The sequence below is a fragment of the Caloenas nicobarica genome, chromosome 12, assembly GCF_036013445.1.
Source record: "Caloenas nicobarica isolate bCalNic1 chromosome 12, bCalNic1.hap1, whole genome shotgun sequence".
Taxonomy (NCBI): domain Eukaryota; kingdom Metazoa; phylum Chordata; class Aves; order Columbiformes; family Columbidae; genus Caloenas; species Caloenas nicobarica.
In genome coordinates, this window is record NC_088256.1 from 2306518 (window position 1) to 2330339 (window position 23822).

Genomic DNA, 23822 nt, shown 5'->3' on the forward strand with positions numbered 1-23822 from the left:
TCAGACAGGAGCAAGCAAAGACCCGTACCAAAACCTCCCTTCTCCTGCCTCATTTGTGCACTGGTACTAACACCATCCCTGTGGTACTCAAGTACCATTTTAGATCCACGCTTTGGTCTAACACCCTTCAGAAAAGAGCTTCATTTCCACACATGGGAGGAGGATTTCAGGTATCGGTTCAAGTCTCCCTCATCCCCACCAGAGCCCCGCATCAGCAGGTTAGGGAAGGACAGCCCTCCTCTTCCTCCTCCTCCCCAGGCGGAGGGAGCAGGTGGAGCAGGGGGGACGCAGCCCCCCAGCTGCCCTCCCCAAGGCGCAGAGCACCAACCCCCCTGCCCAGCCCTACCTGTGGAGGCTCCTCAGCTGTGGCTTCCCCAAAAAATACCAACGCGGAGCAGCCTGCCAGCGATCTCCCAGTGCTTCTGCCCTCCAAGGGCTCACAGCGGTATCTCTGCTCCTCCCTGGCAGCCAAGGTGGCTGTGGGCGAGGCTGAGCGCTTACCTGAGAGGGCTGGCTCCTGGAAGCCAAGCCTTGTTTTGAGGAGGAGACTTGGGTGTGTTTTGCCCTTCAGGGGAATCAAACAGGTTTCTCCATTTGGACTGCACAGCCTCCCCTCCCTGTAAGCTCTCCTCTGCATTCCTCACATTCTCCAGCACACACTGTGTTCCCCAGCCCCTGCTGTGGTGGGACAGCAGAGAGCAGCCCCCCAGCTCTCACCCCACGGAATTTCTTGTCAGGCCAAGCACTGCCAGACAGGCTTGTCCCACAGGAAGGGGCACAGGCAGCCCCTGCTACGCAGGTAGCAGCGAGCCCTTGAGTCTGAGAGCGCCGCTTGCAGCGGTGGTACCCGGGTAGCATCAGGAACTGGCACTGCGACTAGCACTCAACAGTGATTGTCTAGTCCTAACTAATTAAATGAGGTACACAGGTGTGATTATCACTATTCACTGCAGAGGAAATTGCCAGGTACTCTCATCTGCTTCCATTTATTTCACCTTCTAATTGCTGTGGTCACCCCGAGATCCCTGAGGTGCAGCTTTGTTGAGTCTCTGAGTGAACACAGCAAAGACCCTTGGATCCACTTTTTGCCAGTTCCTAAAAATGGGTGGTTGAGTACGTGAGTTTAGAGCAGTTCTGAGAGGCCAGAGCCTCAGCCTGGCACTGCCCCAGGTTGGTAAGAAGGTGATGAAACCCCAACCAGGTATCCATCCCCACCTCTGCACCCACCAGCACACTTTCCCTGCCCAGTCTGTAGTCGATGAGCTTCTGGAGAGAAGGGCTCCCGCACTCTCCTCGCAGCTCTGCGATGGATCTGCTGTAGGACAGTGAGCAAACCACCAGCGGGCTGGGCTGTGCTATAACAGGGCCAATAACCCATCCCTGGCTTCCAGCAGCACAGCGAAGATAACGTCTGAAAAGCCCTGATGTCAACGTTGATATTCCAATCCCAGATGGTTCTCTCCAATCTACTCGCACTGCAACAGCAGCAGCAGCGCAGGCTCAGCTGAGCTTTCTTCCCCAGAGGCTGGGGGCAATCCCAGCTGAGATAAAGCACAGAAGATGTAACAGTCACAAAGCCGCACCCTGAGCCCAGAGTAGGCTCAGACGGGTGTCCAGCTCAGGAAAATTTAAAATGTTTGAAGTGGGCTGTTTAAAATGCAGCCTGGTCTCCACCTCAGTAAAAGCATCCTCTGTTTCAGGGCTCCAGCTGACAGTGCAGCTTTATTCTCAGTAACCCCTTAGTCATCCCATCGTTTGCTGAAGGTTCGTTCAGGTTCCTTCCTGAAATAATAGTGACTAATAGCCTGGCCAGCCTTTTCGGTACAATAGGTCCTCTGCCAAGCAAGCAGACGGGACACCCCAGGGTCTAAGGACTATGCTTTTTTTCCAGTGTGAACACAATGTCCCACTATGAATGTTCAAAAAAAAAAAAAAAGCAGCACCTATTATAAGCACCTTAATATTAAAAAAAACAAAAGAAATGGATTAGGACATCTTAAAACAATACACACAGAAGCTGAGTGTTGTTTTACTAGATGCAGACAACCATTTTGTTGAACGGGCACATATGCAGGCTAAAACATGAGTTGTCCATCAGCATTGCTCCCTTCCTCAGAGGAGAGGAACATAGTGAAGAATCACTTTTCTAGTTAACCAAGAGGAGATAGGTGCAGTATTAAGTAACGTTTTGTTATTAGCTTGAAAGCACAGGTCCGAGCATACATATAAAACTTCCAAAGACAGGTCTTAAAGTCAGGGGTGTGGTGGCAAGATAGAACAGCAGAGAATGTCTTTCCGAGCTGGCAGCTTCATCACAACAACTTGGGTGTGCAAGTTGTTAGTGAAAGACGCTGCACAGCACATAGCCTGGCAAGACAGGAAGAAATGCCACACAAGATGCTTCTCCTTCACATGAAGTACCATTCCAGCCCTGTCAAACTTGACTCTCTAAAGTCTGCTCAACCTCCAGCCTCTGTGCTCAGCCTCCTGCTGCCATGTCACCCAAAGCCCCACTGATTCAGCACTGACCTTTCACAGCCTTCCTCGTTTCAGGAGTCAGTGCCCTCACTGTTCCAGTCTGAAATCTGTACTGGTTTTCCACGCTCTGCTAATCCTGCCACAACGCTCCTGAGAGAAGGGACAGAAGGAGACATTTGATTTCATTTGATTTAGCCATGGTTTTCTGGTGCAAACACTACCTACATAGTTTCAGCTGCTGACTAATGCAGTTGTGAGGAAAACAGCTGTTGCACAGCAGCACTTGTTGAGGGAAGGAGAGCGTTTGCCTCCTTGCTGCTTTACATCACACTGGCCACACGCAGCTTCTTGGGAGTAAAGCAAGAGGAGAGTTAAGGCTTGTCTGGGAAAGCCAAGGGAGAACTATGACAGTGTTACAACTGCCACATGTGGACAGCCTACACCAGAATAAAATGGACTTGATTCTGCTATATCTACTTATTCTTTCAGCTAATAACCCAAGAGCATTGCTCCATCATGGCAACACCTGTGCTTCCGCTGGTACCTTGTATGAAAGGTAATTAATTGCTTATCATTGCAATTAAACCTGAGCCCTTTCCAGCAGCTCCAGTTGTCTCTTTCCCAGCTGTTTTGAAGCACTTCAGGGGAGTTGCTTTTGTTTCCACTGATGTAATTGCAGGGAGAACCAAGCTCACGCGTTTCAGAGACTCGCGGTCTGCACGGGCAGGTCACCAATGGCAACATCACGTCTCTAAAACACTGCACTCTCGTCACCATTTAGCACACGGCTGCTAAATATCATCACTTTTCCTGCGGAAAGAGTAAAGCAGGGAAATTCTTCTAGCCATGGTTTTTGCTGAAGAGGAGCAAAGAAGTGGATGCTCCAAGGCCCCCTCAGGGAGCAGGCTTCCCAGTTAACAGTAAGAAAGAGAGAAAGCACTTGAAAAAGCCTGGAAAGAAGGAAATCTCAAGAACAGTTGTCTTCCAGGACTGGCAAAACGTGGAAAAGAACCTTCTGTCTTTCTCACATAGACTAGGACAACACCAGAGGGTCAGAGACATTAGATACCATGGGAAATGTACTATATATGTATAAATGTGTTAATACACAGGTATCCTAATGTAAAACGCAACTTTGTCTTTTATTTCCCAGTGAGGAGAGTAGGATGGGAACACACTTTCTTTTTTTCACTTTTCTTTTTCTTCCTCCTCTAGAAAAGGCTTTTCATACCTTTTGTTCAGTCAAAAATAACCATGGCCAACCACGCAGACAACTTACCTTGAACGGGAGACTTCCAGGGCTGCCGTGTCACCTGTGTTCACAGGACTCCCACACCGCAAACAAAGCTCAGCAAGTACATCTGTGGTGCTCAGCAGCTCCAACAGTTAGGGACAATCAGTCCCTAACAAGTCCTCGTGGTTTTATCCCAATTAAGCTCTTAGATAAACCATTCTTTCCAAAATATAGCTGGTTGTCACTCACACCAGCAGGCACGGAAACCCTGATGGTTGTTTTTCTTCTTTGTAATTAGAGGAGCACATTCAGTTTTTAATAACATGGTATGATTTCAAAATCTCAGCAGTGGCCAGAGGCAGGAGTATTTTTGCCAGCAAGCGGCAGGGCTGTGTGACATCCGAAGAGCATCATGTCACAGGGCCACTGAAACGCAGCACCACCAGGTCACTCCAGACCGGAGGCTAAAAGAATGTCCAGTATGTCTGCAGGGAAAGTCAATTTACTGCACTTTAGGAGCTTAACTGAGTCAATCAGATCAGGAGCATCATCTCTCTAGCTTCTAGAAGAGGCTTAGGGATAAAGACTACAGATTTGTGTTAGGAGTCCACTCAATATGAGTGTGTGTGTAGGGAGAGTAAAACTGGATATTTTGCTAATATATGTAGCAACAACTACAGTCTGATACTACTTTGACGCTAACAAAACAGTAACTTTTACCACTGCAAGAAGCAGCAGCTTTTACAAGCTAGCAGCTACAGGTTAAATACTGAAAAAATTATGATGCTTCAAGGAGAAAGCTGCCAAACTCAGTGTTGCTGGCAAGTCCAGCCTCATCTGGAAGGAGCACAGTTAACCCACATACCTCTGGAGCAAACCCTGCACGTACGAAAATCAACAACAAAAAGCCCCTTATCTTCATCAGTCCACAAGCAGAATCTGAAAGGGGCATTTTTTCCTCTGTCCCAGCTTAAAACCAAGAGGGTCTGGCTTGAAATGCCCCCACCCCACTGCAGATCTGGACCCCTCCTGGGGCTACGAGCCAAAGGTGCCGTTACAGCTGCCACCCAGGAGTGCTGGAGAAACCAGCGCAGCCCAAGGCAGGAGGAACGTCCCGTTTGCTCCATTTCAACAACACAACCTGCCCAGGGAGACACACACATTCCTGCAGCAGGGCCGGAGGGAGCAGCAGGTCAGAAGAGCCTTTTTTCCCCATCTTCAGTTAGGAAATGTTATTTTTTTGGTAAAATCTATAGGTAAATTTCATCCTGCAGTGTCTGACTTTACCAGGAAATGGATTGTCCTGAATCTACCTTTACACCTCTGATAAAGATGTTTCACAGTTAGCGCTGGTTGACGCTTGTTTCACTGCTGCTTATCTGTCTCCCTTATATTCTTAGCGCACTGTAGAGCAGATCATTTGGATCAGCGAGCCATGAGAATTACATCACACAAGGAAGCTGCAGGCACAGAAACCACTCACAGACTGGAGAGAATGCCTGACAACAGAAGATTTAAAGGACTCCTTTTTTTTTTTTTTTTCTTTTTTTTTTTCTTTTTTTTTTTTTTTACCTAAACAAAGAAAGAAAAAAAAAAAATCAATAAGTGATTTTAAAAAAGAAACATAAATGATTCGACCATAGTGTAAGAGAACTATCCAGGAGAGTATGTAGCAATTATGAAGTGCATTCACATGCAAGAAATAAAAACAGAAAAATTGAGGACTGAGCGCAAACTGGGCACTTTCCAATGAGAGTTTTTGTGTTTGGAGGTGGGCTGGTTTGGGTTTTCTTAGAAGAGCAATGGACATTTAACATTAGCAGCACTCTAAAACATCAGCACATGAGCCCTCCAGTTCTTGAAGTCCAGAAGCTGTCACAGAGGGGATCCCTCAGTAAACCCCAGCAGATCACAGAATCCCAGAATGTCAGGGATTGGAAGGGACCTCGAAAGCTCATCCAGTCCAATCCCCCCACCGGAGCAGGAACATCCAGATGAGGTTACACAGGAAGGTGTCCAGGCAGGCTGGAATGTCCTGAGTGGCCTGGTCCAGGCTCTGGCACCCTCACCATGAAGAAGTTTCTTCTTATCTTTCAGTGGAACCTCCTGTGTTCCAGTTTGCACCCACTGCCCCTTGTCCTATCACTGGTTGTCACCCAGAAGAGCCTGGCTCCATCCTCCTGACACTCCCCTTTTCCATACTGATCCCCATGAATGAGGTCACCCCTCAGTCTCCTCTTCTCCAAGCTGAAGAGCCCCAGCTCCTCCAGCAGATGAGCCGTACAGAGGCAAGTGCTGGAAAGCTCGTGGCTAGTGACACAGAAGGTTGGGCTAGCAGGTCAGGCTAGCAGGTTTGGTCAGCTGTGAACTGCAGTTATGCTTGTACCATAGTCTCTTCTTGCCAGGGTAAATCAGCCTGCTACAGCCTCTCTTCTGCCACAGCCACACTGCTACCATTTCCAGAAACAACCAGGTTAAAACCAGTTTGCATAACTCTACAGGACATTCCTTTCCAGAGGGGCAGTACATACACTTTTAGAAACAGTGGCGTCTGCTAGGTAGGAACCTGCTCAGTTCTCAAAATCCAGGCAGCCAAGTTAACGGGAAGGTGGTTGTACCCAGTAGCGCAGCAATTCCTGTCATTCCCGTGACAGCGGTGGACTTCTGCCCAAAGGCACGCAGCCCTGACCAGTCCAGCTTGTATTCAAACAGTTAATATAATATATTCTTTAAAATTTCGGAGTATTTTCTAGTAATGAAAAATTGGTCAATGCCACTCCAGAGCACTGAACTCCATTGGAACATTTTGTGGTTTTTCAGCACCACATTCTCCAGGGTAACTCTCTGGCCCCCATCCTTGCAGGTGACCACCCGTCAATCCTTTGGGCCTTTGACAAGGTGACAGAAAACCAAAGCCTCAGTAGAGACTGAGCTCTGATGAGTAAAAGGGCGTAAAACCACTACACCCATTTGTTACAAGGGAATCAAACTGGTTTTTCATGAGGTGTCATTACAAAGCACTGCCAAAATGCCAGACCTCACCTTCCTAATAGCAGGTGGCAGAACAAAACTGTATATCCTTATATATCCTTGATCATTTAGTGCTAGAATACAATAATCTCACCCGTGGTCACAAAGACACACCTGCATGGGAGGTCAGGAGCTCTCAGTGATGAAACAAAATGATCTTGTCAGCAAACACAGGGCAAAAGAGAAGCTGTTGCTAATGCCAACCTGATGGCATTGCTAAGACAGTAAAACATGTGCAATCTGGTAGCAGAGACTCCTCAAACATGCCCTGTTGCAAGTAGGGAGATGCCTATTTATTTCTCATCACCAGCTCAGCAAGCTTCCTCTGAGCTCCGAGGCAAACAAGTTGCTTTCCTTCTCCCGTAATAAGGAGCAAGTTGCACCATCACTTACATCTGTGGAGCTGGCACTTTCCAAAGTCTTGCACAAGCACTAGCGAAACTTGGTAAACAATTCTCTCAAGGAGCAGAGTCCAGCCCACTCATGCCGTGTTTGGTTCTGCGGTGCTAAAAGGTGTGGAGACTCATACTAGTGCTTGGTGATCACCGGCATCAGCAGATTTGAACAACACCTGCTGAGTCAAAAGGTGCCCCTTCCACAGTTTCACAAAAGGCTGCATTTGAGTGTTGTGATGCATCAGAGTATTTAAAAGTCACTGAAGGTACTGAGCTCCCACAGCGGTAACCACATGCTTGCGTGATGCAAACGTTATCTTCCACCTGAAACCTCCCACACATCCACCTCGGGCTTGACTTCAGTTTGCCTCAGTGCCTTTTTGCTCACCGGACACGCCAGACAATTTCTGATCTGCTTTTCCATCGATTGCTCTTCTTGCCCGTTTCAAGTAATTACAACCATGCCACTCTTTTCCTTTTTGGCACTGTGTCTGGACAAGAGCTTCCCCCACACTCTAAAGGTATTTCTTAGACTGTAACACTTGTCCCGTTGTGATGTGTCTGCAAGAGGGGAAATGGGGTTCTTGGTTATGTTAATTCCACCTAGAAAAGCACTTTTATTCCTCTCTCTCTCTTGCCCTCCCTCTCCTTTCTCTAGAGTAAGCAACAGAAGATATCTCCTTTATCTCTCCCACTGCTTGTCAAACCAAAAACAGTCTCAGGTCAGCAAAATTAGGAGCTGCAGCATGAAAAAGCCAGGAAAGCAAAGTGAGAGAGATAAGAAGTTTAACAAGAGTGCCCTAGGAAAGTCTTTGAGGTCTTTAGCAGCTCATGTTGAGCATCACTGAGAACGACAGATTGCAACTGCAGTTGATCCTTGATATTTGAAAGGAAATTTTGATAATGGCAATTTTTCTTTGTAGCCTCCTGCTTGCTGACACACGTACAAGATATAAGTTGCAAAGAGGTAGCATGACAAATAAATCACAGGCAGGAAAACACAGAAGGATCTTGCTGGCTTGCCCCAAAAAAACACAAGATGGGACTTATGCAGGTGCTTATTAGGATGAAAAAATGCGTGGAGATGAAGAAGCTTGATTGGGGATAGAAGAGGCTATGGATGAAGCAAGGTTCCTGCTCTGTTGTGGCCAGGGTTGTAGGCACAGCAGGGTCAGTCAACAGCACAACAACAATCCCTGGTTACATGTTTTGGAAAACAGAAGCCGGTCAGCCTGTCAGAAGTAATGCTGGGAGTTGACCTAATTATATAGAGTACCAAGTCCACCCAACTTCAGCGTGATGCAATGCTTCTTCCCATGCCCAGCTCTGGGAAACCGCTCGCCCCCAAACAAGAAAACCTCCACTTCAACCTTCTTGTATTAACGAAACACGCGAGGGAAACCTTATTGCCTGCTGCTTTTTATCCAGCAGACTTGAACTTCCAGTGCCTCTTGTTTCTGTAGCACCTTCTGGTTATTCCCCTCACCTGTTACCTTGACAATCCTCCAAAGCCACAGGGAGATTATCACTCCCCTGGAACTGTGTCGGAGGACTGAGGGACAGCATTTTGGGGACAGATTAAAGCTGCAAAGCAGATCTAGCTGGGAAATGCCATCTAGAGGCCAAAATGTGCTTTTACTTGCGTTTTTTTTTTGACTGCAAGTAATCGTAGTGCTTGCTCCTTTCACGTCAATACAATCCAACTCTCCCACCACCTCTCTGTGCAAGGGCAGCGCTATCCCTGCCTCGCAGATGAGGAGCTGAAGTTCTCTGCTGTGCTGCAGCACAAGGCCCAAAAGCAGAACCGTCCTTTCTGTGCAGCACCAGACTAGGACACGCCGTTCCTCAGGGCTTTTTGTACCCACCAGCTCGGGTTCAGCAGCTACACCTCTACTGCATACAGCAGAGGCACGTCTGAACTGTCCATTTGCACAAAAGGCCATTATTCTATTAGCTACCAGTTTAGCGTCAGTTGGCTACATCACAAAACCTAGAAGAGGGCCCAGCTTTACAGAACGGAGCAAGGAATAAACACACTCCAGTCCCTCCCCACCCCTTTAGGCAGGTGAGATGCCTTTTACAAAACCTTGGAATAAGGCCACGATCTCTGCCAGGCCTGGTTTCACCATGAGTGTTCTTTTTATATGTCACAATTTTTTTTTAAATATAGATGGGGCATTGGTACACACTTAGAGAAACAACAAGGGAAGAAAGTATCTTTCTATCAACACCGAATTTGTGCTGGCACATTGATGTGTCACAGAGAGGCTAACACAGCTCAGGTCTTTGAAAGCAGCACCTGTCTCCCACTGAAATGGGATGTGGGATGACACAAGCAGATTCCAGAAAACCTAGGAACCGCAAGGCGCTTTTTTTTTTGAACAACACATTGCTGAAGAATTGCATTCTTGATTTTAAGCTTTAAATATTTAACTCTACAGAGTGGGGAGAGGGGAAAAGAAATAAAAAGAGTAATAAAAATCTCCAGGGGGTAAAAAAACCAAACCAAACCAAACCAACTCTCCAGAAAACAATCAGAAGTTAAAATACAACTCATTTTCACAGGATTCTAGCAGCACATTAAGCTCCCAGATGAGGTTAAGGCTCATTGAGTGAGGCACTTCCCATACTTCTGAAATTGGAAACACCAAAACTCCTGGGGAGCCAGAAACTGGCATGGAGGGAAGTTAAGTCTAACCTAAACTCTTCATTTAAAAACAAACCAGAACTGAAGCACTTAGAAAGATTATAGCGTGAACTACACTAATATAAATGCCAAACTAAGCTTGGTGAACATAGTATTATGATACCCATTCTCTTGTGGAAGAGAGTTCTTTTCAAGTACTAAGTGGCCAAAGCAACAAAAATCACCATTACCAGCAATAACATGTCAGAAAAGTTGAGAGCTTTGTGCACTCGGATATACTGACCAATGTAGTTCTTACAGGAAGTAAACAAGCTACAGTAAAATAGCAGGTGCTGACTGACAACAGCCACAGCAAAGGTTTCTCCCCTCACAAAGGGAAAGATTAAAATCCTGTTTATGCTGAGATGTTCAGAATGTATCTGCCCTTTCAAAGACAGAAGACAAATTTAGGAACTCATCTCTTCTTGATTTATTTGGCCTATTTTTGAATAGAAATAGGCTCCTGCAGAAAAAAACGCATGTGCTTCCTTACAAACAGAGGCCCAGCATGCCTCAGTAAGAAGCCAAATCACCCACCAATCACAGAGGGAATAACAAAATGAGCTTCAATGATTTAAGAGATGGTGGCAGAACTCCTTTTTGGCATGAGCCTCTCTTTCATCACACTTGTACAGAAAAAAGCCAAACCACAGAGAGGAACCAGCCAGGAGAAGTATTTCATTAACCAGTCTACAGCTATGGGAAGAAGTAGCTGTTATCACCAGAGCAACAAAACAAGGGACAAGGGTGGAGAGAGAAGACGAAGGAATGTTGGTGCGCTGGGTTGGGACTGAAGAGGGCACAGCAGGGTGTTTATTCATAGTCTGTAGGGTTCAGCAGTTGTTTCAAAACAAGATGTGACATCAAAGACAAGAACTGTTAGCACAGCTCCTACATGAGGTTTTTTTTCAACCCAGATAATGGTGAAGATGAGGAGGGACTTTGGGAAAACTCCCTGTTCCAGAGGACTAATGAAATTTGCTTCAGTGTTCATGTTAAGACGTCAAAGCAATTAAGAAAAATCAAGTAGAAAAAAGTCCATCTAGGACTTCTCAGGCCTTAGCCTGGCGTAGGTGGGGGTAGCTCTGCAGAGTCCTGTCTATCGCTTCATCCAAGCTCACCACTGGTTTGTAGCCCATGTCTCTTTTGGCCCGTTCACAGCTGTAGTAGTGAAATGTTCCAGCTAACGCCACCCGCATGGGGGTGAAAGTGGGCTTGATGGTGACCAGAGGACTCAGCAGCCACAGCACCAGAGACAGGAGCAGGGCCAGGTAATACGCCAGCCAATAGGGAATATGGTACTTGGGAGGATCGTAGTTCAAGCCAGTCAAGATACGGGACATGAAAGCCCAGAAAGGAACTGGTTCATCGTTTGTGATATGAAATGCCTGAAAGAGAGGAAGACAAAAAGCCAGATGATAATATAATTAGGGTTTTCACCAGTTTGGCTCTGTGATGGCTCATCTCGTGTTCGTGCTGAGGAGACTGACATCCCTGACTTGCCTGAGAACACATTTTCACGAGAAACTGCTTTGCACCAACTACCTCTGTCTGAGAAGCAACAAACCTCTTCTTTGCTAAGAAAGGCAGCTCCTTCTGACACTCCAGAGGTTAAGATTACTCATAAATCGTCAAACAAATGGAATGAGACAACACAAACACATACAAGCATCCTAGCTGTATGGACAGTGCATACCCAGAGCGTGGTGGTGCCACAAAAATCTGTAAAAGTTTCTTCTATTCTGAACTATCATAAAAGCAAAATAACTCTGTTTCTTACGTATATATCTTGGCTGCCCGCAATTCTGCCTGGATTTCCTTCCACAAGGAGTTTTACAGCATGAAGTTAAAGTATATTCATACAGCTTAGCACACGTGGTTGCACACAACGGTTGCCAGATGGGCAACCACTCATTATACCCACAGACCGAAAAAACCTGATCCATTTGTGTGTGCTAGTTCCGCTCATCTCCCAAGACAGCTGTTCAGTACAGACAAAAATCCGCATGAACTACAGAGCCGACACACGAAGCAAGGCTTGCAGATGAAGTTCGGCTAAGGGACACCCACTCTTCTCCCCTTGCGAGGTCCTTCCTTACCTTCCCGCACAGGGGAGAGTCCTTCTGAAGGTTTTCCGCAGCCAGGATGTGTCCATGGACCACATTTTCCACATAGGTGAAATCTACCAAGTTCTTTCCATCCCTGCACAAACAAAAGGAAGAAGTTTAGTCCTAAGGTGAGTCAGGCTGAAAATCTGTTTGTGGCACAAAGGAAGGACTTTCACACAAGATATATTTGTTCCCAGTTTCCTCTTCTCCTGCTCTCTTGTGCTGCAGCTTCAGGCTATACCCTGTCAGAGAGAAGACATCACTACAGGTTATTTTGGAGGCAGGAAAGGCTGTTATTGTCTCAGCTCTCGTCAAGACCCTCAACGTTTCCATTCCTGTAACAGTACCATTTTTAAATCTCATAAGTTACCAAGTTCCCAGGTCTTTCAGATCCCACAGGTCTCAGAATCAGGAGAAAGATCCACAGAAGCAGAACAGACAGAAACAGAGTGGTAACCAGCACAAAGAAAGCCATTTAAGGACAAGCTTTCAATTATGAATTTCTTAGCTCATGAAATTCTAACTTACCCTCAATAAGCCAACTTAGCCCTAGCTGGAACAGATTTAACCCACTGTGTTAAATCCATTTCTATACCGGTACAGAAAATGAAAAATAATCTGGATATCACTTTCAAAAGTCTAGCTAAATCAAACAAATGGTTTGTTACAAAACCATCGCCACACTCATTTGGCCATAAAACTAGTATTGCTGCAATCCAGCATTCTGAGAAAGAATCATTTTCATTTCCTGTGTTCAGGGATCAATGGCTATTTTATTTGCTTTCTTGGAAAGGACACACAGGTCTGTACAGCGGTAGGAAAACTCAAATGAGGAATGTATGTTTGAGCTGGAAAAGAATGCAGACTTGCATGAAGTGGAAACCTTGAGTTTGTTCGCTGCTCACAGATCAGCTTGAGAGATCAATTCAGAACTGAACTGTAAGGAAGAATAAGAACAAAAAAAAAAAACCCAAACAAACAAAAAACCAACCCAATACCCAACACCAAAAACCCCACAGCCCTATTCCCTTTCTTCCTTCTACTCCAGGCACACATTCACACAAGCCAGCTCCCTGCATGTAATAAAAATCTATCCTAAATTAAAGAGCACATTTCTTTTCAAGAGCATAACACAATCAAAAAAATATCCTTAGTAGTAGCTTGAACTATTTCCTGCTCTAAAATTTCAGTGGTCTGCTAGAAGCTCTGCAAGGCTCAGTAACAAGGCAAATATCTTTGATCTTATAATCAGAAACATTAAAACAGTGCCAGAAAGGCTTTTTAATTGCAAGAAACTCAACTACCAGAAGCATATATAAATTAAATTAATAGTAAGTAATCTGAGGTCTCTCATATTTAAAAGGACAGCTCTTTAGACAATGAGAAGACAGCTCAATCTATGTCAGATTTCCTCGCTGATAATTCTTTTTGCATTGTGAACACTCACCATCTGAGTGCATGAGTCCTTAACACAGAAGGATTTTTAAAAAGAATCCTGAATCACAAGTGAAAAATTAAAGAAATGCACTTTTTTTCTATGCCACAACAACACTACTGATTTAATATTATTCATTTCCAAAAGTACTTTGTAGGTTCAGCATCAATTTTAATAAAAGCTATAAAATAATGGAGCCTTGCTCACCCAATTATGAACTTCATTTTGCCACTCTTAGCTGCTTGGATGAGGATGGGAACCAGCTGAGGGTCTCTAGGACCAAATATTCCATGGGGACGAATAGCAGTAGTGAAGAAATTGTTGCCTGGGTCATTTGCACTGAGCACTTCCTGCAGGGAAAAAAGATACAAAAATCAGGAGAGAAAGACTGGGAAGAAAAATATGGCTTAGTAATATATGCCAAGATCATCACTAAAGGGGGTGGGTGTTCCCCCATCTCGTTGGGAAGACATCAGTGAAAGAATTACTGTCCATCCATATCATTACAAATGATCTTTCTCTTGTCCCATCCCTTCTCCCACTTCTCTTTACTGAGAAAACAAACAAACAAAAAAAATCTGGTTTTGTTATTGAACACTTAATGAATTGACAGGCAAAGGAAAGGAACTCGCTAATTTAACAGCATAGAAAACAGAGGAGCTTTGAAAGTTCCTTCACTCCATAAATTCTTTATGGACATGCTGGAGAAAAGGAGGACACTAAGCAATTAAACCTCTCTTTCCTCAGTCAGTGGATGACTTCCATCACAGGCCTTCTCGATCTCATTCAGAAGGGGTAAGATCCCACCTTCCTGGCAGCACCAAGTGCTAAGTGGATTTAGCAAGGCCTGTTTGAAGAAGACTTAATTCTATTGGGAGTTGCCATAATTTTTAACAGCTGCCAGATTTTCTATTAAAAATCCAAGAACAACGCATACAAATAAACACTGAATACTTTCACTGTTTCACCCAAAACTAAGACATATCTGCAAGCATATTGGGCTAGACTTGAGTGCTATTCATGAGCTTCCACTTTATTAGTCTGCTGTACTGCGAAGTGGTTAACCCTGCAAATGGACAGGTGTTTTTATGCTGCGTTTTCAATTAAGCTCTTTTCACAGAACATAAGAAAAATTCTTAAACATTAATACACGACTTTAGAGGACACACTGTCAGCTTCAGTATGAAAGCAAGCTTAAATTCTTCTTGCATAAAAAGCGTTCGTTCTTGCCACAATTGAAATGCAAGCCACTGAAGAGTTGGGGAAAAAAAAACACCCAACAAACACACCACACACACACACAAACCCAAAACATGTTTATTTGCTTTGATTTAAAATATTGTCATACCATATTTAAACCACAAATACTGCAGCATTAAGAACCTGAAATAGAACAGATCCTGGCGATCTGCAAATGTCCAAAGTAGCGGACGTTCGGATGTAGGGGAAATTTTTAGATCTTTTAGTTTCAGCATATGGCAAATGGCATTAGCTTACAACATGTTATTGGGCTGATATGCTCCTTGAGCTCCTCCACATCTCCGTCTCATCTTCTTCTTCCCCAGTGACTTGTTCACAATCCCAACTGTAACCTCAGGCTGCAAATCAGGTAAATGTGGTCCTCAAACACCCTTCCAGTAGGATCAGAGAAGGCAAAAACACTCCCCTCAGCTGCTCTTAAAACAAAGCTGCATCAGTTAAGAAATGAGGTTATCGCATGGCTCTTGCAACAGAAGTGACACCTCTGCCAGTTTGTTTATTCTTCCTCTAGAAACAAACTCTGTAGCATAACACACTATTTCATTTAACTTCCCTAGCAATTTATGTCACAGTTTTATTTCATTCTCTTTTATTAAGTGAATACACAACTGAGGAGTTCCAGCAGCCAAGGAAGATGTAACAGAGCACTGAATGTGTTTGGACTGCTGGGAGAGCAGCCCCTCAGACAACCCAGGGCAAAGGATGGGGGTGACTTGTGAAAGACAAGGGGCAGCCACCTGCCAAACGTCTCCAACCAAACAAAGGAATCCACAGCTCTCACCAGCCTCCCCGCTGAGAATAACAGGGTTAAAATCAGGCAGCCTTGTCGAAAAGAAGGGAATTTTCTCTTTCAGTGATACCCTGAAAACTCTGGCAGGCATTGCTACATATGCGTGACTCTGTGCAGATTCTCTTTGCCACCGTAAGAACGAGATGTTTCTTTTTAACGAAGGAGAGATTCTGGAGAACAATAGAGATCTGTTCAGTCAGAAGAGGCTGTTGTGTTCCCTAGGGCATGCCCTACTTTTAGAAGGGTAGTTTTAAGCACTGAAAATACCAATGTTAACCATATGATGACAAATACCTTCTCCTGCAGGATCTTCGTCTCTGTGTAATAGTCAATAGGTTTTTTTGCATAAGGGAGGTCTTCTGATCCATTTTTTATGTCTGTGCCCTCAAAAACTACACTGGCACTGCTAGTTAACACCACTTTCTGCAACAGAAGTGAAAGGAAACTATTGTTAAAAGCCTAAGACAAAAGGGTCATTATTTACAGAGGCTGAGTAAAGACAATAATAATGTTTAATCAACTGATTCTACAGATAATAAACTAACTCTAGAAGAACGCAGGCTAGCAAAAGATGATCTGAAACGGCAGGTAAGAAAACTCCCACTCTTTTAATTGACTCTGTCACATTGTTTAGCGCTACCTAAAGGAGACAGAAACCTTTCAACAAACATCCAAGGCAGCCAGTCAAGGGGAAAACATCTCCCGGAAAATCAGAGTGCCCACTTGGCTTGGTACAGTTTAGCACTTCACACACAACGAGTGTTTTTAAGATATATTTGCTCATCCTGACGATAACAATACCAAGATAGATTAAACCAAAAAAGAACTCTTATCTTGGATGTTTCTGTTGGATAAAAATGTGCCCTAGTGGATTCAAAACAGGAAATCAGTGATGTGTTTGAGTAATCAGAAACATGCGGTTTTAAACAAGAATGACACTGTAATAGGAAGATGAGTAGATCCAACAAGTTCCAACAAGACTTAACTCCTTGCTCAGACAGAACCCAGACTAAGCCTGAAGGTAAACACCACATGGCCCATTTCCTACAAGAGTTTATTACAGGAGGTGGGGGGAAAAAAACAACAAACATTAAACAGTGGGGCTGAGAGTCCTATGTGATATACATCATTGAATTCTAAACATTATCATTTCTGTATTTGTATGTGGACACTGCCCAAAAATATATGCTTCGGAGGCAACATCTCTGCTCAGAATAAGCGATTTTTAAATGCATTGTGCCCAAAAATTTGCTAAGAATTTAAATGAAAACTCGTGTGATATGAAGATAACATAAAGAGAAAACAACGACAACAAAACCAACAAACTTGCAGCCTGGTTTCCTCTGGCTCTTTCTTTTGTGGGCAAATGATTTTCTAAATCAAATTACACTGAGATTATGGTACGAGTGTGTTCCTTCTCATTGTAAGGCAACAAATTCACCGAGCTAATAGATGCCACGAATACTTTCACTGCTGGAAAAGCTGTCTTTAGAGCTGGCCCCTTACTAAAGCATGAAAGAATCCACCCATCAGTCACGGTTCTGTAGGTGATTCACAGACATCTAGCAGGACAAATTTTAATGGATTCTTTTCCTCCAGCCAGGACAACTGCAACATGTAGGTTTTCTGTAACAAACGTGGACTGAGCTTACACCAGACACTAAGCAGGAGACCAAGAGAGTCTGTTCTACTAATTTTCACAGAACAAGTAGGAATTCAGTGTCTCAGACCCCTTTATCAAACTAGATTGAAATTTGTCCATGCTGCAATTGTTATAAAGCCACATCAGTGTCTTATGGTCTCCATGTGCTTTTCTACCCTTACCTGCACTCCAGCTTCTTTACAAGCTTCAATGACTGCTTTGGTCCCCATAAAATTCACCTTATAAAACAGCTCCCTGTTGTCACTTGAAGGTGCTGGTGATGCACAATGAAAAGCCACCGACACGCCTTGTAAAGCTGGGAGCAAAGCCTGGAAGATACATCACATGAGACAGCAATGAAATGACAGCAATAGTGACTATTCAGGGAAAAAAAAAAAAAAAAGGAAAGAAATAAAACAGTTGTTTTCCTCACGGAAGCAAAACTACTACATGTCAAGTCATGTTCTTTCCATAAAGGTGAGCAGCTGGAATAGGATTAGCATCCAGGACCTTCACAATATCCTCTCCTTCTTGCTAGGCAATAAAGTGCAACATCATCATTTCTTTCCAGAGAAGAGCCTGGGAACCTTCTGAGACCTGGAGGCTATCTAGACTTAACTACCGGCAATAGTCTCAAGTGCAGGTACGAGACACAAAATTACCTGGAGATGGGAGTTAGAAAACTCAGCAAGCAGCAGGTTTAACAGCCAGCAGTACCGCGTGGCACCGTCTGCGTTTGAGATGACTCTCATAAAGCCCTCAGACACATTTTATACTGGTGGGTAGATGTCTCCTCACCTTGCATACAACTGAGTTAAGGCAAGAGGTCTCGGCGTGCCTTAACTGTGAAGAATAATGCATTCTGCCGTTCTCACGCAGCTGAGGTTAGCTAGGAGAGCACCCACACACCATTACCAACAGAGACTGTAATTACACTGTATATCCGAGCTAACAGTAACAATTTCTGTTCTTTTCAGCTTCAGGCAGACGTCAGTATATTTCTTTGAATGTTCTAGATGAGGGTTCCACAGAAAACTGCTTAGGCTACTGACTTCACAGGGAAAGGTTGTGGGGGCATATCTATATACCCTTTCTGTGCAATGCTTTCAGGTGTTTTAGCGCTTCAGGCGAGGCTCGAGAAGATGTTTGAACAAACATTTCTTTAACCAGACATCTTTTCTATCCACCCATGTCATGTGCTGTCATTAGTCTGTACCTCTTTGTCACAAAGGTCTCCCAGGAAGAACTGCACTCTGGCGTTATCAAACCTCTTCTGAATATCAAACACGTTGACCGCGTAACCCTTCTCCAGGAGCTGCTCCACCATGTGCTGGCCTAAGAATCCTGACCCGCCGATCACCGTACATTTCTTACCAGCCTTCAGAAACAGGGAGAAGAGCACTTTAGCAAGCAGACACACACCAACAAACAGCACAAGTAAACTGATCTGAACTTCCTGAGATCTTAATGTGCTGGAATTGTGCACAACTAGTCAGTAGCTATAGTTTAATTGGAGAGGTCTAAATCCAGATATCAGAAGACTCTTCAGTATGTCTGTGCTGCTACAGTAACTTAAAAGTTCAGAGATGATAATGGTCCGCACAGCTCCTGTGCTGATTTGTATTTCACAGAATGTCAGGGACCGGAAGGGACCTCGAAAGCTCATCCAGTCCAATCCCCCCGCCGGAGCAGGAACACCCAGATGAGGTTACACAGGAAGGTGTCCAGGCAGGTTTGAATGTCTGCAGAGAAGGAGACTCCACAACCTCCCTGGGCAGCCTGGGCCAGGCTCTGGCACCCTCACCATGAAGAAGTTTCTTCCCATATTTAAGTGGAACCTCCTGTGTTCCAGTTTGTACCCATTGCCCCTTGTCCTATCACTGGTTGTCACCCAGAAGAGCCTGGCTCCATCCTCCTGACACTCCCCCTTTCCATATTGATCCCCATGAATGAGGTCACCCCTCAGTCTCCTCTTCTCCAGCTCCAGAGCCCCAGCGCCCTCAGCCTTTCCTCACATGGGAGATGCTCCACTCCCTTCAGCATCTTCGTGGCTGCGCTGGACTCTCTCCAGCAGTTCCCTGCCTCATAACCAAGTGGCTCATGTAGTAGGGACAAAAAGGAGAGCTGACTCAGACAAACCCCACCGTGATGGTAAAGTAAACAGAATTTGCTTCAGCCACATGGCACAGATAATTCAGAATATTAAAACTGTCAGCGTTAGCAAGGACAAAACTATTTTCAGAGAACATGAAACTTCAGCTTCTCCACGCCAAGAAAGCAAACAGGTAAAGGCAAGGATTATCCTTTTTAGTTAGTCATTAGTTCTTCTTTGTTATTTCTAAGCTTTTTAAAATCAACGGCTAGAGTTGCTACTTAACAGACTCTGGTCCGGTCACTCATCTAACTGGAGTGGGACTGAAGCCAACACAGAAGATACAAGCAACGAGTCTGAGGCAGCTTTTGTACTAAGAATGCCCTGTCCTGGTTGGAAAGAGATATGCTCCTTATTGTTGCCACACAAAAACCCACCTCTGTACTTACACTATTGAGCTGAAGGGAATTTTAACTCGGTGAAACCAAAGATGACAATTGTTCAGAAGTTTCTAAGTGCTACATCCTTAAACGAAGGTTCTACTGCAAAGTGCCAATTATCCACAGTAAAAATTACAAGAGTTCACTGCAGTTGCTCAGTTACATTAAAGCATAACCAGTCATTTAGAATGGTGCATGCAAAGTACAATCTGATTAAAATAATTTAAAAATAGTTCTAATGGGTTGGCCCAGTGGTCTCTTTGGTTTTGATAGTTGCAAGAGAACAGACGATATAGAAAGAACATGTGAGTCTAAGGAGTCTCTGCAGTTCACTCTCCTTGTACTCCCTCACTACAACAAGTTTGCATTTGCTTTACTCATCAGCTTCCTGATTCTCTAAACTCCATTACATCCCTCGGTGATTTTACTTCACAACTATCGGTGGTTTTACTTGCCTTCCCCTGTACCCTTCCTCATCCCAGTGCGTTCCTCACAAAACCAGAGCACCCGAACTACACGCTGCACTCAACGTGCTGAACCGAAGTTTTATAGCAGCAGAATGACGCCCTCTGTCTGCCTCTAAATATCAGAACCGTTTCTACCAGTACAGATAGTCCAGGTTTTTCTGTATGAGAGTTTTCCACTCTCCCAAGTACAGGGAGAGTATTCAAACTGGTGATGAGAAGCAAACTACTTAAATAATCATTAGTGCACATTTATAATATGCAATACAGTCCAGTACATGCACCTCCTGGGAAAGTACTAAATGAACCAACTCAATGACCAGAATCAGCATAACTGCAGCTAATGGTGCTGCACCTGGATTAATTAGCTGGTTTTAAAAATGCAGGTAGAAATCCAGGCTATACACGATTTTAGGATATTAATTACTACCTATCTAGTGTTGCATTGTGAGGATAAAACATCCTGTTCACGCTCTCTACCATAATGCTACATTGGGGTTTTTTTGTTTCCTCGTTTCCTAAACATCTAAGATTTACTGGTCTTCCATAAATTTCAGAGGAAATAGTGAGGAAAATAGTCCAGAAGGTAGAAGTTTCTGCATAAACAAGAACCACAGGTAATGCAACAGAACAGCTTAATAAATTGTACTCCTAGGAGTAATGTCCAAACATCTCTGAGCTAAGCAAAAATTACTCCTCCCATGTTCAGCTTCCTGCATTCAATGCAGTAATCACAGTAAGAGGTTACAATGGCCATGGGGATGTCAGGGAGCGCAGCTGGGCCCCCCGCCCCACACTACAACACAGAATAATATTATAAGGTGCATAGAAACGATCCTGGAGTAACTAAATCTCCAGACCAATTCATTTAGCAGCACTGACAAAGCCACTGGTGCTCTTTAGAGGTTGGAGCATTCCTGGATCTCTTGGGAACTCTAACAGCAGCAAACTATGCCTCGGTAAGTCACGTTACCGCCAGCAACATCTCTGGAGTAGAAAAAGAATCTCAGGTCTTCTCTAGTAATGTTCATAACTAATACCTATAGAAATATGTTTCTGCAAGACAAATCTTCATAAAATCCTCAACTTACCGATCTGAGGCGTGTAGCCATTTCTCAGATGATTCACTATCAACTTGATACCTTTAAAAAAGGAGAATATTATTTTATTCACGATACAATACTTAGCTTACTTAAGCACACCATTAACAGAAACCAACCTTTTTTAAAAAAACAGATTTCTAGCTAGAGAAATCAAAGTTTGAAGCCTTTATGCTAAAGCAGAAGCCTGAAAAGAGTGAGCTAATTCTCCCTGCCCTGCTGAACAAATGAGTAGTACAAGAGTAACAGTGACATCAAATAGCTTTCTCAATGCCATAGTTTTAATATAATAAAATACTCTCGCTAACAAAGGCTCCATCTTATTTTAGCTTATACAGCTTCATGTACTTCCTTTAAGTCTGAATATTTATACTCCAAATAACATGAAGAGCATTGCAGGTTTTGGCAATACCTCCTCCAAAAATATAGTCACTCAAAGGCATTAGGAACAACAAAAAACTGAAGTTCAAGCATTTCAGCAGCACCATGCCCGCCTGTTCCACAGCAGCAGACACAGCACGGAAGAAACACTGGCACTCGCTGGTGCCCATCAGCAAAGAGAGGGGAGCCAATGGTGAGATTTATAGAATCATAGAATCATTTGGGTTGGAAGAGACCCTCAAGATCATCGAGTCCAACCATAACCAAAATCTAACACTAAACCATGTCCCCAGGCATCAAATCTCCACATCTGTTCAACCCCTCCAGGGATGGTGACTCCACCACTGCCCTGGGCAGCCTGTTCCAATGCCCAACAGCTCTTTCCGGGAAGAAATTGTTCCGACTTCCAATCTAAACCTCCCCTGGCGCAACTTGAGGACGTTTCCTCTGGTCCTGGCACTTGTTCCTGGGGAGCAGAGCCCGACCCCCCCTGGCTCCAAGCTCCTTTCAGGCAGTTCAGAGATCAGGTCTCCCCTCAGCTCCTGTTCTCCAGGCTGAACCCCCCAGCTTCCTCAGCCGCTCCCATCACACTTGTGCTCCAGCCCCTTCCCCAGCTCCATTCCCTTCTCTCAACTCGCTCCAGCACCACAAGGTCTGTCGTGTCTTGAGGGGCCTAAAACTGAGCCCAGGATTCGAGGTTTGGCCTCTGTAGTGCCAGCACAGGGGACGGTCACTGCCATGGGCCTGCTGGCCACACCAGTGCTGATACAAGCCAGGATGCTGGTGGCCTTTTTGGCCACCCAGGCACACACTGGCTCATGTTCAGACACTGTCACCAGTGTCACCAGGCACTTCCCAGCTGCCCTTCCCGAGCCTGTAGCATTCATGGGGTTGTTGTGACCCAAGTGCAGGACCCAGCACTTGGCCTTGTTGAACCTCAGACAATTGGCCTCAGCACAATGATCCAGCCGGTCCAGATCCCTCTGTAGAGTACCAAGTTTTCACGTCACAGGCTGGTTTTGCCACCAGTTTCATTAAAATACGCTCTTCCTCCCAGCAATAGCAAACAAAATTCTTAACTCAGCTGGGATCCTAGTACATGGGGACAGAGAAAAAGACAATATGTCTATTTAGATCTGTTTCTGACATAAAGACAAGCTGCACACGAAGACTCCTGATGGCTCTATGGTCACTTTAAACCACCACTATGAGAAACTACTACTTTAGAGGTTGATTCGATTCTCCTTATTCCTAATCAGTGCTTCCAACTACCTTCTATTATCCATGTACTGAGATGGATCAGGGCTATGACTACCTGAAAATTACCATTTTCTGCCTGGGTTGGATTTCAGCCAGAGCAGCTCTCTGACCCATCTGACCTCACGGACACTATTGCCAGTGCAACTGGATCACATCCAGGAACAGCTACCCCAAGGCTGCTATAAAATTACCACAGTTCCAAATACATCTGTTGGACTTGCCCACTCTGAAAGCTACACAATTTAGCACTTCTCTTTTTTTATTTCTTTTAAAAGTCCTTTGAAATAGTAAGAAAAAAAAAAAAAAAAAAAAAGGGAGGGACTGGTGCCTGTCCAGCCAGGAACACCAAGCTGCTTTGGAAGCATGGGGTGATCCACCCTCTTCTGCCCCCACGTCTCCCTTAATACCTCTCCAAAACATAATTTATGAACAGCTCCATCTTCACTTTCCCTCCAGCTCTTTCAGCCCCCCACCCCAGAGCCCCCCAATCCTCCCCCCACCTCTTCAGCCGCCCTCCACACAACCCCAGCTTCTCCCACCCCAAGCCCCTCACACCCCTGCAGCCCCCACCCCGCCCCCAGCACCTCAGACCCAGCCTGGCCCTCCACACCCCCCACAGCCCTCCCCATGTCCCAGCCCTCCTCACGTCCCTGCGGCTTCGCTCGCCCCCAGCTTCCCTCCCCACACCCCATGTTCCCCCTGCCCCGCCTCACCCCTACAACCTACCCTAGCCCCCCTCACAGCCCTGCAGGCTCTGCGGCCCCCACGACCTTCCCCACGCCGCAGGTCTCCTCAGGTACCCGCAGGTCTCCTCACACCCCTCAGCCCCGCAGCCCCGCCCTCAGGTCGGCTCCGCCCCTCCGCCCCTCCCGCCCACCAATCAGCGCGGGCGTTCCCAGCAAACCCCGCCCACTCCGCCGGCTCCCGCCCCTTCTCCTCCCGCTCGTCCTGGGCTGAGCATCGCGCCAGCCGGATATCGCTCGCTGATTGGCCCGCGACCTCTCCTCTTTGGCCAATCGCGTTGACG

The 23822-nt window shown here is 45.2% G+C and overlaps 2 protein-coding genes across 13 annotated transcripts in view; both read right to left on the reverse strand.

Moving 5' to 3' along the window:
• The window catches only part of ZNF185 (zinc finger protein 185 with LIM domain), a 51924-nt gene extending 51468 nt beyond the window's left edge, over positions 1-456 (reverse strand). For all 12 annotated transcript variants that reach the window (XM_065643272.1, XM_065643273.1, XM_065643276.1 and 9 more), the window contains exon 1: positions 347-456. The gene's annotated coding sequence lies outside the window, so the exon portion shown is untranslated. The remainder of the gene's footprint in view (positions 1-346) is intronic.
• A 10025-nt stretch (positions 457-10481) lies between these two features.
• Positions 10482-23592, reverse strand: NSDHL (NAD(P) dependent steroid dehydrogenase-like). Its single transcript, XM_065643474.1, has 8 exons — positions 23522-23592; positions 21146-21196; positions 18275-18436; positions 17241-17387; positions 15711-15839; positions 13574-13716; positions 11923-12025; positions 10482-11211 (listed from the first exon to the last, which is right to left on the reverse strand). The coding sequence occupies exons 2-8, from the start codon at positions 21164-21166 to the stop codon at positions 10876-10878; spliced, it is 1041 nt and encodes a 346-aa protein (XP_065499546.1). The 5' UTR covers positions 21167-21196; positions 23522-23592; the 3' UTR covers positions 10482-10875.
• Positions 23593-23822: the final 230 nt, after the last annotated feature.

Bases quoted from the DNA above. Each gene is read 5' to 3' on its own strand.
- NSDHL (XM_065643474.1), bottom strand. From the start codon at position 21,166: ATGGCTACACGCCTCAGATCG. The intron at 18,437-21,145 runs GTAAGTTGAGGA...CTGTTTCTGAAG, and splicing joins TGGCTACACGCCTCAGATCG to GCTGGTAAGAAATGTACGGT. The intron at 15,840-17,240 runs GTAAGGGTAGAA...CTTCTGTTGCAG, and splicing joins GTAAAGAAGCTGGAGTGCAG to AAAGTGGTGTTAACTAGCAG.